General features: G+C 41.7%; 2 protein-coding genes across 3 annotated transcripts in view; one reads left to right on the top strand and one right to left on the bottom strand.

The window, feature by feature from the left end:
* Med12l (mediator complex subunit 12L) overlaps positions 1-16,204 on the top strand; it is a 231,938-nt gene that overhangs the window by 68,409 nt on the left and 147,325 nt on the right. Inside the window, exons 13-15 of one of the 2 annotated variants that reach the window (XM_042665626.1) lie at positions 583-788; positions 1,920-2,024; positions 2,835-3,011. In XM_042665626.1, coding sequence (XP_042521560.1) covers positions 583-788; positions 1,920-2,024; positions 2,835-3,011 — 488 coding nt within the window. The remainder of the gene's footprint in view (positions 1-582; positions 789-1,919; positions 2,025-2,834; positions 3,012-16,204) is intronic. The other variant, XM_042665625.1, reaches the window with a different exon arrangement.
* Gpr171 (G protein-coupled receptor 171) lies at positions 6,733-7,755 on the bottom strand. Its single transcript, XM_042665660.1, has one exon. It carries the CDS (start codon positions 7,753-7,755, stop codon positions 6,796-6,798), a length of 960 nt encoding a protein of 319 aa, XP_042521594.1. The 3' UTR covers positions 6,733-6,795.

A 16,204-nucleotide genomic window follows, 5' to 3' on the forward strand; every position in this document is an offset into this window, starting at 1 on the left:
ATTGGTGTTTGTGAATGCAGTGATGCCAGCAAATAGGTGCTGCAGGCTTAGGCTCGAATGTTTTAGATTATCCCCCCAAAAGCCTCAGAACGTAGTTCCACTATGGGTTACATAGATGGACTATGTGAATTATTTAATGAAAAGTGTCATCTCTGTCCTTTTACTCCTGTGGTGTTTTTTTTTTAACCTCAGTGGATCATATTTACTGTTTTTTTCCATAATACTATTTAAGTTAAATTCTTCTGTGAAGAATTTACATACATATCCCACAAATAGGTGGATGCACAGAAGGTATAAAAATAGTCACAAACTAACTGGCAAATTGAGATGATAGCAGTCTGTTGTGCTTCATAGTCACATGATTATGTACACTCATTTGTTGGGGACTGCTGTCATTAAACTAGAAATTGTGCCTAGAGTTTGAGCACTCAAAGTCTGCTTGTCAGCTCTGTGCAAAATGCTGGTGCCTCACAGATATTCCAGTAAGTTTTAAGAAGAAAGAAAGGCTGCTTATGAAGGGCCGGAACATGTGAATAGGGCTTAGCGACTGGTGTGTTCCTGATTGAGTTTGTGTGTCCTCAGCGGATCCCAACAGTGAGCGCGAGAAGGTGGAATTTGTGAACCTGGTGCTGCTCTTCTGTGAGTTCATCCGCCATGACATCTTCTCCCATGATGCCTACATGTGCACCCTCATCTCCCGAGGAGACCTGTCAGTCACTGGACCGCAGTCCCCAGCAGGAGACCACATGGATGAGCACTGTTTGAAGGACCGTGACGGGAGGATGGAGGTAGGGCCCGTGAGCAATGCTCACCTCCAGCCCACACCGCCTTCTCGAGTGGCTAGTTTGGTGATCTAATGGTGGTTGAGTTTTAGTTGTGTACTTTCTTCTCTTCACTCAGAAAGGTCATTTAAACTCTGCCTTCCAGAATTTTCTTTTGTGTATCACAAGACTGTTTAATGAAGAGATGTATGGCCAGCTATAAAAAATGATGTTATAGATTAAATTGATATGCTTCAAGTGTTATCTATTTCTAGCTTCTAGTTTTCTTTTAATCTTGTACTCCAGACTGAATCTGCTTTGACCAAAAATCCCATTTGAATTTTCATTCTAAGGAGCATCTTTTCCCCAATGTACTGTTCATTACATATCTCACTCTTATACATAGTGGGAAATGATGTTTCAGTCAGAATGTATCTTATTTTTCAATTAATTAAAAATTGAATCTCTGTTTCTCAAATGTCTTATTATTTATACTGTGGCATCTCTGTCAAATGCTGCTATTTTGGACATGGTTCCAGATATTTCAAATTTCAAGTAAAAAAGAGGACAAATCATAGAAATGGGAAGTAGAAAATGTTAAAGATTTGTTGTATCCTCAAATGTACAGGATTTTAAATGTTGGCTTTTTTAATAAATACATTTGTTTCTTAGTTTGTTCACCAGAGTAGGTTTGCTTGTTTTTAAAGCTTCTCCTTTTTATTTTCTGTTATTGAATATCTAGGTATCTTACATCTTAGTTACAGTCTTGGGTTTTCCATGCTAAGTGAAGTTGATGAGCTTGTGACTGAGAACAGCCTGACGAAGGAGAAATTATGGACAGTTTGCTTTTATATCAGAAAGCTAGGTGCTCTTTCCTTAAAGTGTTCTGAAAGTTAGAATTCCCTCCTGGGAGGGGTCTGATTGTGACTGTCTAAAGCAATGCGAAAGAAAGACATTGTTGGGGGAGGGCGTTTAAAGATCTCACTGTCAGGTTGTAGCGTCACTTTAAAAAAAAATTGATTGTAAGGTGACGAGCAGAGGGGTTACAGTTACTAAGTCAGTGTTCAGTCCATTTGTTTTGAGCTGTGCCACCTCCTAGCTTCGCTCTCTCAAGCTGCAGCATTTACAATGTGACTTTCTTTCTCTGGCAATCACCAGGAACAGAGTATTATGGCGCATATGGGTCTTGACTCAGGAGCCACTAACATTTTTGATGAAGTAGACAAGAGTGACTTTAAAACTGACTTTGGTTCGGAGTTTCCAGTAGGTTCAATCTTCAATTCTTACTGGCATTTACCCACCCGCTCTTGTCTCCGTCCTTTTTATTTCTTGTCCTGTGTTTGAGGATGACTTTGGTGCTTGTGAGATAAGCAGGCACTGTCATTCTCCACCCTAAGTCACAAGGGTCGTGGCCTGCTACTGTCTCACCTCAGCTCACCTGTAGTTTTGGTTGCTTTCCCTCCTTTGCATACCATCACTCCCGTTTTCCCAGTGGACTACGTGTTTACACTTTTGTTCCTTTTGGGATCATCGTCTCTCAGGGTGTGAGGGTGCCGTTTCACCATGATGGTCCGTGTTGATGTGCTGCACATGTCTTGAGCTTCTAGAGAATAGCTTCCTTGGCTCCATACTTGCACACTCATTCAGGATTGTTGTGATATGTGTCATGAATCTCGGTGTGTAACTCTACAGAAATGTCTGGGGTGCAGATGGAAACCTTGATGTGTCTTATGAGTTAATTATTCTATGGGTATGTTTTTGAAGGATATGTCACCTTTTATCTTTGGCCCCTGGGGAGGTGTGGACCCATTTTTTTTCTTTTTACCTGTGTTTTTCATTTTTCCATCTTCTAATGTGGAGTCATGATCCTGACAGACTCCTACTGTTCTGACTGTGAATTCTGTTGAAATTAACAGAATTTCTACATAGCTTTGCTCAGTAGTTGCATAGGAAAAGGCATTATTCTAAAAGGCATTATTCTAAAAGGCATTATTCTGAAGTGCTAGTATGTAGCTCTGTGATTTGCTGTAGTCCTCTTTCACTTATAATCTCTGTTTGCTTTACATGACTTAGATTTTTTCTCCCATGCCTGGAGAGTCCTGTGAGAATGTCAACTCTTCCTTGGGCGGAAGGATGTCGGTGAATGATGAGAAATTCATGAAGAGAGAAAAACCAAGAGACTTAATTTTTCCATCTAATTATGACCTCCTCCGTCACTTACAGTACGCAACACATTTTCCTATACCCCTGGTAAGTCATTGCTCCTATAAGTTTATAACTGGTCATTTTATCATAAGGTCATTCATGGGGGTCTGGCCAGCCACCTACTTTTCTGGCATACCCATAATGGCAATAGGTAAGTTTTTGCATTTGCTGCTGTGTTTGTTAGAATTCTGATCAGCTAGCTTATATACTAATGTCCAAGTTTATGGTGTGATATTATAGGCTTGCTAGCTTTAGCAGAATTTTCTATATTAGCGTCTTCTCATGAAAAGCATTTGAATGACCGAAGCGGATGTCTAAATATGTTTTCCTGCTTCAATTTGAAAGTCATTTACCAAGTAGGTTTTTATGTGCACTCTGTGGAGGTGGGTACTTTTGGTTTGTACAGATGAGTAAGAGCTTTGGGGTACAGGTCAGAGAAATCACAAGAGAGACAAATGTTTATAAAATAATAAACACCAGTGTCAGTGCTGTAAGCACCGTGTGGTGTTCTGAGTCTCTTCCTGAATGGATGTTAGAGGGAATGAGAACATTGAAATTGCACAGAGGACTTGTAGTTGAGATGGGCATGGTTTGGACCGTTGGAATTTGATAATTAGATGGCAAACACATGGAGAAAACTGGGTAGTACATTTAATGTCAGAGTCTTAACAGGGAGATGTGTTAATTTTGAAGTGAGTCAGGCTTTGTTTTTTTTTTTTTTTATGAAAATTGGGCTAAGGCTGGGAATTTGGCTTAGTAGTAAAGTGCTTGCCCTGCATGCATGAAGCCCTGGGTTCGATTCCTCAGTACCACATACCTGATGCCTGTGTCTGGTCATCTGGGTGTTTGAACAAGACAGTAAACATTGGCTTCTTCATTCTGTTGTTCATGTGACCGTAGTTGCAAAGCTGATCCAGCTTTTAGTATTCTAAGGAGATCGTCCACTTCCTTACAGGAGAGAGCTTGGTGATTTTCAACAGCCTTGCCACATTGAGTCATGACATAATTCAACTATTGTGCAGTTATAACAGGGCCACTAAACAATTGGGTACAATTTTAAAATACCTTTCCACTACTAGTTGTCCCAGACCCTTCTTTACCATGAGTATAATTTAGAGTAAATTTTCAATATGGGAACTAATGCTAATACAATATTGACCTTAGGAAGGGCTTTTTTTTTGGGGGGGGGGGGGGTTATGGGGCTTGAACTCTGGGCCTGGGCGCTGTCCCTCAGCTCTTCAGCTCAAGTAAGCGCTCTACCACTTGAGCCACAGTGGAACTTCCGGTTTTCTGGTGGTTTATTGGAAATAGGAGTCTCATAGTCTTTCTTGCCCGGGCTGGCTTTGAACTGTGATCCTCAGATCTCAGCTGCCTGAGTAGCTAGGGTTACAGGCGTGAGCCACCGGCGCCCAGTGGAAGGACTACTCTTAAGAGTCTCTTTCTCTTCCTTAATGGGACAATATAAGAATGTAGTTCAAAAAAAGAGGAAGTTTTTATCTCCTGCTGATTATAGTATGTGGTCCTAGTGAGTGAACGTCAAGGAGTGAGGACGACAGGGTAGTTGACAGAGTTTCAGAAATGTGAACAAGTTTTGTGCACACTTATCACATGAGTAATGCTTGGGGTTCCAACCCGCATGGGTTCTCCCATGGGCTATTCTAAGGTACCTAGAATTTGTCTAGCACCTTCGTAAATTCCACATAGGCACTTCGTGCTTTTTGTTCCCGTGTATTTACTTTAGACTCAGAAAACATGCTGATGAGATTGGAGACAGTTTCAAGATGTAGAAAATTACGTGTGTGTGTGTGTGTGTGTGTGTGTGTGTGTGTGAGAGTGAGTGTGAGTATTGTAGCTTAAATTTAGGGCCTCATAATCTCACTTGGCTTTTTTGCTCAAAGCTGGGCACTGTACCCACTTCTGTATTTTTGTTGGTTAATTGGAGATAAGAATCTCACAGTCTCACGGACTTTCCTTCTGGTTCTTTGAGCATGATCCTCACATCCATCTTTCTTGAGTAGGTGTGTGCCTTCAGCACTGCCAGAAGATAATTTTTTGAATGGAAAAATGAACTCAGGATCAGACTTTGTCCTGGCTTCTAGGAACAGTGTATCTCTATCTCTCTGCTTACTTATATATTCACATGTGCGCGCGTGCGTGCGCGCGCACACACACACACACACACACACACACACACACACACACACCATGCACGTGCACGCACATGTGCACCTCAGTATGCACCACTGCACCCAGCTAGAAGCACTACTTCTCAGTCTTGACAGACAGTGCAGCAGTGCAAATGTGTTACCAACTGTTTTGCTATGAGTTTTTACTAATATTGAAAGGAGACACGGAAGTAGGTTTACCTGTACCATTAGTGTCTAGACCACAGGAAGTGGAGTTAATTTGACCCCCGGTGAGACTTAGGAAGGAAGAGTCATCTGTACTTTAAAGCACAGGCCCCACCTGGGCCATCACCCTTCTGGACCTGAAAGCCTCTGTCTGCCCTGCAGGGCGCCACGCTTAGTACAGCCTTCCAGTGAAGAGTGGCCATGTCTGTTTTAAGACTGTTTGGTGCTATTTTTTTATACCTTCGATGAGAGCATGTTGTTCCAAAACAGTAGCTTCAGGAGGCAATTTAACAGCTTCCCTTGAAAATGTAACAGAGACTGTATACTCTATATTATCACATAGTAAAAACAAGAAATCCCTAGATTGATCATTACTAACCATAGCAAGCCTTCAGAATCTACAGGTGGAATGTAAATATATTTGACATATTAGAAATAATACATAGGAGAAATCATACATGCATTTGCAAGCTTTTTTAAAAATAAAAATTGCCAGTTACCATGTTAGAAAACTTGGAGTTTTAAATGGAAAGATTATTGTCTTTTGAAGTGATGATCGATTAGAAATAGGTGATTTCATGTAAGTTGCTTTTTTAAAAAAAAAAAATGTAACCTGAAGCCAATTAAAGTTACACTGCGACAGGGTTCCTGATAACTTACGTGGAGGCTGTTTTGCATATTTTCACCAAGAAATCCTAAGCATTAAAGTGAGAACTCTGGGTCTACATTCTTAATTCTCTTTGTTTTTAAGGTATTAGCATTTTGACATTGGTTCAGTAAGACTTTTTAGTTTTCTTTTGCAAGTATTTGGATTAAGGTGCATAAGAAACCCACAGAATGTGGCTGGCTAGAAGCTGAGAGCCAACCATGAGCAGCGAGGTGAGGGTTGGCACTACCCCAGAGCGCAAGCCCTACTGCAGATCCCCACCTCCATGAGCAGGAGGTGAGGGCACTACCCCAGAGCGCAAGCCCTACTGCAGATCCCCACCTCCATGAGCAGGAGGTGAGGGTTGGCACTACCCCAGAGCACAAGCCCTACTGCAGATCCCCACCTCCAAGAGCAGGAGGTGAGGGCACTACCCCAGAGTGCAAGCCCTACTGCAGATCCCCACCTCTAAGAGCAGGAGGTGAGGGCACTATCCCAGAGCGCAAGCCCTACTGCAGATCCCCACCTCCAAGAGCAGGGGGTGAGGGTTGGCATTACCCAGAGCGCAAGCCCTACTGAAGATCTCCACCTCCAAGAGCAGGAGGTGAGGGTTGGCACTACCCCAGAGCGCAAGCCCTACTGCAGATCCCCCATCTCCCAAAGAGCACAGCCCTTGCCTGCATTGAGAAAAAGGGTTTCTGCAGAGACCAGCGCATTGGCTGGCTAGCTGTAATGTTTTGTTGCCAAGATTCTTTTTTATTTCTCTTTGAAAACTTGAAGTAACTTTATGGTATAGTACGCCAAGAAGTGAAAGCATGAAAAGGCCCATAATTTATGCGTTTTCTTCCCATTTTGACTTTCCTTTTTGAGCCTTAGTCTCCTTTGGTGAAGCAAAAGTCTCTGTCACCTTTAATCGGAATGCTTTCGAGAGATGATAGTATAGGATAGGGTCAAAACAGAGATTGGACACAGCGAGGAGCAGTGTGGCCTCCTTGGCTTTGAAGAGTGAAATCCTGGTTGAGCAGTCTGTTATGAATTCTGTCTGGCTGAGGGTGTATGGGATGCGAACGATGTGGTAAGGAACAAAGCAAATAATGTAGGCAGTGGTCACTAAAAGTATGTTTATAAGGGCTCTTTTCACATTTGGATAGCTTTCATTGTCTTTGTTTCTATAGAGTTGTCGAATTACAAGGCAGTTGGATATTAAAATGATGACTGAGAAGTTTAAAAATATTGCTACACATAGGAAATTTGTCAGCAAATGCCAGTTTCTTCCAAACTCCTTTTTAAAGTCCATGCAGCCCACCTCTGCCTCTTCCTTGATGTCCTTGATGGGGATCACCATGTTGGGCACCATTATCAGAAGGACCATGAGCCACACCACAGTTGATATCATTTTGGCAAATCCAGGTTCTTGTATTCGGTAGATCTTGCAGCTGCATATCAACTGTAGACAGCGATCCATGCTGACGAAGGCCAAGAAGATGATGGACAAGTACATATTGATGTAGATAAGGCAGGCTGTTACTTGACAGTGGAATATCTTCAGCTTCCAGGGTGCCACGCCCAGGTCAACCACAATCTTCACTGGTAAAGCCAGTGTGAGCAGGAAATCAGCCGTAAGAAGATTGATTAAGTAGATGCTTACACACTTGTGGTTTGTAGTGTTCTGTATAAAAGCCCAGGTTGCAAAACAACTTCCAATAATTCCAACAAGGAAAACTAAATAAAAGAAATATGTAAATGGCTCTAGATCTCTGTAAATGGGACAGAAGAATGAACTGTTTGTCATCTTGAGGGAAAAGGAAGATTTTTCAGTTAAAATAAAAATCCAGTGAATCTGTTAAAAAGAAAGTGCAGGGTGGTTAGTAGTTAGAATTACAAACAACTTTCCTTTTTTTCTATTATTACCTTTTATTATTAGCCATTGACTACAGGTGACTGTATTCTATAATTACATGTATATAAACAGTTTAGGACTCAGTAGTCATGAAAAAATATTAGAATAAATATACATTGAGTAATAATAAAAAAATCAAATAGCTCTACTTCCAAAGCTTGGGCAACAGAAGAGAACTAAAGTGTGTTGGAGTCCCCCCCCCCACTACCTCAAGTCTGATCCAAAGCTTTTTTTTTTTGTCGGTCATGGGGCTTGAACTCTGGGCCTGAGTGCTGTCCCTGAGCTCTCTAGCTCAAAGTGAACACTCTGCCACTTGAGCCACAGCACCACTTCCGGTTCTCTTGTGGACTTTCCTGCCTAGCCTAGCTTTGAACTGTGATCCTCAGATCTCAGCCTCCTGAGTAGCTAGGATGTCAGGCGTGAGCCACCAATGCCCAGCTTGATCCAAAGCTTTTATCTAACAAAACCTTTTATAAGCAAAACAACTTGCCTTGAAAAACATTGTAAGGAAAGAGAAGAAGAATGATGGAAGGAATGGCCTTGATCAGATGCATTGTGTACATAAGTTAACATGCTGGATGGAAACTAACCAATGACAAAAGCCATTTGTCCTAGAATACCTTGTCTTTGTATTTCCTGTCATTCTGTTGGTGAGTTCACTGTGTGCTCTGTGGGCTGGTGGGAACTCCCGTGCTAGATCTGTGAGGAAGCGTGGGTTTTCCGTTGCCTGCTGCCCTGACTTTCAGGAAATCCCTGTAGATTTCTTAGCAGAGGAGGTGAGTGGCCAGAGATGGAGAAGCAGAGAAAGGAAATGGGTTGTGGCTAGTGACTGAACAGCTTGCAGTGAGGCTTTCTGGTTTTCTCCATTTCTTTTTGTTTTGTTCTTGTTTTTGGTGGGTTGTGGGTCTTAAACTCAGGTCCTGGGTGCTGTTCCAGTGTCCCTGAGCTCTTTTGCTTAAGGCTAATGCTGTACCGTGTAAGCCACTGCACCACTTCCAGTTTTTGAGTGATTAATTGGTGATAAGAATCTTAGGGGAGGGGCGGGAGAAGGTGGCTCAGTGGTAGAGCGCTTGCCTTGCATGCCTGAGGCCCTGGGTTTGATTCCTCAGCACCACAGAAGCAAAAAGAAAAAAGCCGGAAAGGGTGCTGTGGCTCAAGTGGTAGAGTGCTAGCCTTGAGCTGAAGAGCTGAGGGACAGCGCCCAGGCCCAGAGTTCAGGCCCAGGACCGGACCCCCTCCCCCCCCCCCCCAAAAAAAAAAGAATCTTACTGGGACTTTGCTGCCTGGGCTGACTTTGAACCACAATCCTCAGATTTCAGCTTCCTGAGTAGCTAGGATTACAGATGTGAGCCACCAGTTCCCAACTTTGTTCTTTCTACTTCCTTCCTTTTTCTTTTTTCCTCCTCCCCCCTTCCTTCTTCCCCCCTTTCTTTTCCCTCCTCCCCCCCCCCCCCCCCCCCCCTCTGTAAATCTTTGTCCTAAAAGACTTATTTTTAGTTCCTCATGCTGTCAGAGGCTAGGCGACTAGGGAGGTCAGGGATCACAGTAACTTTTAAGATTACAGAGTGATAATTAGAAAATAGATTCTGTATTGTGAAACCTATTAGAGTTCCAGAGGTTTCATTGTTCTTTAAAATAATTCAAGTACAGTTTTGCTGTTACTATGCAGGCGTTGCACAGAGAAAGGCTAGCATTCATAAGCTTGGATAGTGCCACCCTTTCTTCGCTTTCCCCCTCATCAGAAAGAAGTGAAGGTGGTGTTGGGGTGGTGTTTGCTGCCTCCTTTCCCTCCCCCAGTTTCCCGGTGGGAGAGGCCTGTGCTGTCTAAGGCACTGTGTCCTCTGCCACGGGCTCTGAAGTACTTGAAGTGGTCACGTGAGCTGCAAGCAGAAGATATGCTCCATACTTTGAAGTTTTAGTGTAAATGACACCTTTTTGCACAAATCATTCTTGTAAGGTCTGCCTGGGTAGTGCCGGCCCTGTGCATGCACCTCCCTCCCTCCTGGCTACGCCTCCAGCCGGCCTGTTACCTCGATAACCGCACACCTGGCCTCAGCCACCTCCCCCTCCTGCTGAGTCACATCCTGGGCCACCTCTGGTCACAGGCCTCCCTTCTGACCAAAGGAGGGTCCCAGGCCCTGAGGTCACTTACGGATCCTGTGTGGCCACACCTCTTCCTGTCCTTGGCCTAGATAAGTCCTGGCCCAGGGGTGGGTCACCCCAGGCGGGGACAGCAGTTAGGTAATAAACTTCTTCTCCTGCCTGAATAGCACACGGTGTTCTCTTCATCAGCTACCCAATGAAACCTACCTACTTAATATACCTTACAATTCTTTGAACCAATTCTTTATTGATGTTTTTAGGTTGAACAGTTGAAATGATGTTTTTGGTATATTAGGTTCAATATACTAATAAAATCATTTGTTTTGCTTTTTTAAAATGCAACTACTAGAAAAGCTTAGATCACTTTTGTGGTTTGATTGTATCACTATTGGACAGTACTAATGTAGTTCTGGGAAGTGATTTTAAGTAGTTTTATGAAAAGCAAAATGTGAGATTCTAGATATTCCAGTATCAAAACTTGAGCATTGGGTGTTTTTTTTCCCCACTGTGAAATTTTGGTGGTTCAAAATCCCAGAAGTATGGCATTCCTTTAGAGGTACTGAGATTGACCTCCTTAGGGTAAGAAGGTCTTCTTGTTGTGTCTTCTTTGTCAGCTCTTCCCTGCCCCGCCCCTCTGCTTCCTTGGATTGAGCTCAAGTTCATAATCTGCTCATGATTGGCTGGTTTGCACTGGGTTAAATGTGTTTATATCAGCTGACTTTGAAATAAGATTAATGGTACACATTTACTCTCAGAATATACCTACACCCTCTGCTATTTCTTGAACCATCTAAGATTTTGTCTTCTGAGGTATGGCTTAATTTCATCTTATAAAAACCAATTAAGGAAAGGGATGGCAGGGGAAAAACAAAGGAGGCAGTAACAATGCTTAATAGGAAATGTGCTCATTACTTTACTCGTGTAACTGTAACCTCTCTGTACAGTATCTTTACAGTAAGAAATATGTAGGAAAAAAACTAATTAAGACAAAAACCTTATATTTAAAAAATCCTTCTTTGTCCCAAAGCAGTTCTTTTACTTTCTGACCAAAGCAACACACTTGGATAAGAAAAGTCCATTTTTCTCACACCCAGGGCCTCAGGAACTTGGTTTGGTACTGGCTGTGGATCATCCTATGGACATTAAACAAACAACTTTTTTTTTTTTATTCCAGTCCTGGTCCTTGAACCCAGGGCCTGAGTGCTGTTCCTGAGCTTTTCTGCTCAAAGCGAGTGCTCTACCACTTGACCCACACCTCTACTTCTGACTTTTGGAGGTCAGAGCCATTTACTTTTCCTTCCCCAGACTGGCTTTGAACTGTGATCCTCAGCTGTCAGCTTCCTAAGAAACTAGGCATGAGCCACTGTTGCCCAGCTCTGTTGGTTTTAACGAGCAGGTTTCTTATGGGTTATAACAGGCAAAGTTTCAGATACAACCTTTTTCAAAAGGTAAAATAATAAATAGTAAATAATGGCTTTGGACACAGAAGCCACTTCAGCAATTAAGTCTCTCTTGAAAACAACCTTTTCAAGTCTTTCTAAATATGAATACTCACATTGAGTGTATCTTGAAAAAACAGGATGTACAGATTAGTAGGGTAGATGAACATAAGACATTCTAAATGTAAGTGTCACTTAAAAGTTCCATGTCTTAGCCCCTTCCTCAGGGCTGTAGGTCCATGAATAAAGCCACCCTGTACACAGCAGCAGTAGTTGAGCACTCTATGTCCAGTGACTGCCTTATACATACATCATCCCGGTGGAGGCAGTTCTTGTTCTAAGCTGTGCTTTCGCAGATGAAAAACGGAAACACAGTGAGGTTAGATCCCTTGGCCTGTATAGCTGGAAGTGACAGAGCCAGGACTCCAGCCCAGCCCATCTCCTCAGAAGCCACAGGCAGCTCTCATAGTATCCGTGATGACTCTAATGGGTTAAAGTGCGCAGCCAGGCCTTTCTCCAGGGCTTCTAAACAATTTCCATGTAAACGAATTGAAACATTCTTAATCTGTAAGTGCTATTACAAAGAGGGAAGCTGTTGATGTATTTTGATGTTTCATCTTTATGTATCTAAAAGCTGAATTTAATTTTAGCCTGTATATTTAGACTTTGTTTTCAAAGTTCTATAGCCTAGTTTCTTCCTGCTCCCCCCACTGTCTTTGTCTCTTATTGGTGTTGGGGCTGAGCCAGCCCAGGGCCTGCTGTGCAAGCGACACGCCATCTAGTACTGAGCTGCTCCCTGCACCTCAGCCTTAATTTTCTACTGAAGACTGGTGGGGTCTTTACTGTCTGTGATCAGTGTTTGAAGCCTGGGACTTTGATGGTAGATAAACCTTTAATGATACTGTCGGTCCTTTCTTCACTTCACTCGAGGAGCCTGAGGTTCGGTGCTGGTGATTGCTCAGAATTTTTCATGTTTGAAAAAGATTAGCATCTGTTCTCGATCCCTTTCATGCTTTCTACCCTGTCTTTCCTATTGTTGAAATCTGTCTGCCGTCCTGAAGGGAGTTCTTTGTTTCCAAATACTGTTACAGGTTGCTCTGACTTTACGACTCTTGGCTTTTGATATATTTGTATCTTAGAATTTTGAGCCTACTTTTCTGTACATTGATCACATTCTCACCTTTGCTTATTTGAACTTTAACGTTGTAGGATTTTGACTTAAGCTCTTTTGTTTCAAATGTTATCTAATAATAGCAACGTGACAATGTGTTCCTCTAAGTTCCCCTCTGCTTGCACAATTACCTTATATAGTCTCATAATGACTTACTTGATAAGAGAATTAGTTTTGGTTGATTCATATTCTCTGTAAGTAGATTTGACAATATATTCATTAGGTAAATTATTTAAAATAATTGCAGTATAACTTCATTCAATCATGCTTACAAATCATTAAGTGCTTCATATGTTTATGAAATTCCATTTAGGTTACAATAAGAAAGCTTATTTACATTTTTTGATCATGTCTAGTAGAGGAAAAAGTTATACTGTAATAATATCCCTTGATCTCTATCACAAATTTAAGAACTAAGTGCTTGATTTATTCTTTGCCAAATAGTTACTAGCCAGTGTAAGTTAGATGTCCTCAGAGGTATTCTAACAAAACAAGAAAAGATTTTAAGTATCTTATTTCCCATAGAGTGCCTATTGCTTAGGAAAAAACAAAATCAAAACAATTCTTCTTACAAACAAACTCTTAAATTTTCAGTGGGAGTTTTTGTTTTGTCTGTTTTTGTTGTTGTTGTTTGCCAGTCCTGGGGCTTGAACTCAGGACCTGGACATTGTCCCTGAGCTGCTTCTGCTCAAGGCTAGCACTCTACCACTTGAGCCACAGCGCCACGTCTGACTTTTTCTGTATATGTGGTACTGAACCCCAGGCTTCATGCATGCTAGGCGAGCACTCTACCATGGAGCCACCTTCCCTGCCCCTTCGGTGGGAGTTATAAAAAGTTTTTGAAATTATCTGTTGTAATGTTTGTAGAAGAAAGTCTGTTTAAGACCCGTTGAATCTGTTATGGAGAACTACAACGTAGCCTTTATCCATCTGGTTATAAAACTGAGTTACTAAAGAGTTATGCTTGCCTGGATAATTAGTCAGATTTGAACTTTTTTTTTTTTTTTTTTTGAGCCTAATGGGTCCATAAGATAGCAGAAAATGGCAGTACTTCACAGCTAAGACCTACTTATCATTTAATAATTTGTGCTGTCTTAGATATTAACCTTATTACATGTTGGCTTTTGCTACGTAGCACTGAAAATCATGAGTTTCCCTAGTGTGAGAAAACATTTGAGATTAGCTACTTAAAATGACATACCTGAGGTCTTCTCAGCCGGAGGAGCCTAGCTTTGCGTCCTGAGACACTCTTAAGAGCAGCATGCTGCAGGGTAGCGGCTGTACTAGAAGTTTCCTTTCCTTTGTGTGGTTTAAAATGTTGTAGTTTGACGTAGTTGAAACTGTGGTTTGCAAGGCATTTAAACTGTATGAAAGTATCCTCAACAAGTTTTTAAAAATAATTTTATCTTTCTTAATTAATATTTGCCAGTATTTTCTAGAGGGGAGGTACTTTTATCCCATTTACCCAATGTAGGGCCTTGCCTGTTTTCTTAAAGTAAGATAAGTTTTGTGTCATGATGGTTTTTAAAGATGACATTTGTCTATGCCTTGCAAGAGCTTGCATTAAAGTTATAAGGTATTTCAGCAAATGCTTCTCATTAGCATTTTAAAATTAAAGGTAAAATATTGTTGTAACCCTGCTTGAGACATCAGTTAATTTTTTATCAATCTTTTAAAACAAGATTAACAGCCTGGTAAAGGGTATATCTTATTCCTCGGTATTCTTTTTTGTTCATTGCACAACAAATTGAAATAGGAATGAAGGAACATTATTATATGGAAAGGTACCAGCTGTTAACTCTTTTTGGTTTTTGCATTTGAATCTTTTTCTATGCTTACATATAACACCTTAAATATTACTGTACTTTGCCTATAATTTAAAGGTTTGGGTTTTTTTTTGTTTTTTTTTTTTTAGTTTTTTGTCAGTCATGGGGCTCTGGGCCTGGGCACTGGACCTCAGCTCCTTTTGCTCAAGGCTAGCATGCTACCACGTGAGCCACAACTCCACTTCCAGTTTTCTGGTGGTTCATTGGAGAAAAGTGTCTTGAGGACGTTCCTGCCCCAGCTGGCTTTGAACCGCAGTCCTCAGATCTCAGTCTCCTGAGGACTACAGATGTGAATCATTGGTGCCCAGCAAAAACTTGCATTTGTTTTCCAGGTTGTAAGACAGATCTGCAGAAAGTATTTCTCATTTGATTCAAGCAGCTTAGGGAGTTAAAACAGGTATCTAGAAATTGATTTAGATCATGCGCAGTGTGGATTTAAGTTGTGCGGTTGGGGTGAGTGTCTGGACGGAGCCTGTCTCAGCACCTGGCTGTGAAGGAGCTGCTGGGTCCTGTCACAGACTGTGTGAAGCCGGCTGTTAAGACTGCCTTATTTCTAGATAGGAAGCGTTGATGTATCTGCAAGCTGGAAGCTGTTGCCTGGTTCTGGTTTCTTCTGCTTCATGGTTTGAAAGGACACTGATTTCTTTTCTTTTCTTTTTTTAACCTAATAATTTCTTGTTAGTTTTCCAGATGAGAAGAATAAAATCAGAAGAGACTTCCTTAGAACTCAGTCAGATTCCTTGTTATTATCGTGTCTGTGTGCCCTGTACCAGTACTGGGACTTTAACTTAGGGCCTGGCCACAGCTCCACTTCTGATGTTTTGGAGATAAGAATCTCATGAAATTTCCTGCCTAGGCTGGTTTCAAACTATGATCTTCATAACACAGCCTTCTCAGTAGCTAGAAGTACAGATGTGAGCCATTGGTGCTGGCTGTTATTAGCTTTATAAAACCAAAAATCTTTCAACACAGTAGATGAAAATTGATTAGAAGGGATTTAGGGAGAGTTAAAAGGACATTCGAAAGGAATAAGGGTGTTGATGGTAGTGGTGATTTGTTTCAGATATCCTGGCATTTTTCTAAACTCATCAAGTGTTCAATATTGCCATTTTTTTTAGTGTGTATTTATCTATAAAGTAGTGGGAAGCTGTTTCCTAAGCTTTGTATTTCATGTTTACTTTACCAGTGTTACCGTGAAGACAAGCATCTAAGGTTTGCGTGCTTGTTGTGGACAGGACTCATTGAAGAACACATGGATGTTTAGAAAAGACACTTTAGGTCAGTGAGAAGTTAGGATCAGAGCCTCCATTCCCGGGTGGGGGTGAGGGGGAGGCAGGGCCGGAGGCAGGGAGAGGCTGAGGGAGAGACTTCCTATGCGACGAATGATGAATGGTTTCAGTGAGATCAAAAGGAAAATTAGCATAATTTTTTTTTTTTTTTGCCAAGTTTCTCTTTATTTTAGGTAGGCATGTTTATGTGTTTACATCATGGTAATAGACAGAATTAACAAGTACAGGCACCTGTTCTTGAAGCTCTGCTGAGACCACAGGTTATGTGTCTGGACTGCAGACGTGGGGTACAGTGCCCCAGCTCTTGATGTGCTTTCTGTCTCTTGGGACAAGGGAAGTGAATCTTTTCATAGGGATACTGAATCATTCTTCCTTTAGGGAGTGGGTGTAGGTAACCAGGCATGTCCCCCATGTTGTCCCTACTAATTTTTTTTTAGCATGTTGTATTTTGTTTAACCAAGCCCTTTCTTAATTTCTCAATCCAGGAGACTTTGGGTTGTGTCCATAAGCTAC

Source organism: Dipodomys spectabilis, unplaced genomic scaffold (genome assembly GCF_019054845.1).
Source record: "Dipodomys spectabilis isolate Male_0828 unplaced genomic scaffold, ASM1905484v1 ptg000340l, whole genome shotgun sequence".
In the NCBI taxonomy this organism is placed as follows: domain Eukaryota; kingdom Metazoa; phylum Chordata; class Mammalia; order Rodentia; family Heteromyidae; genus Dipodomys; species Dipodomys spectabilis.

What these genes read in the sequence shown, in the direction of transcription:
- Gpr171 (XM_042665660.1), bottom strand. Translation starts at nt 7,755, where the DNA reads ATGACAAACAGTTCATTCTTCTGTCCCATTTACAGAGATCTAGAGCCA.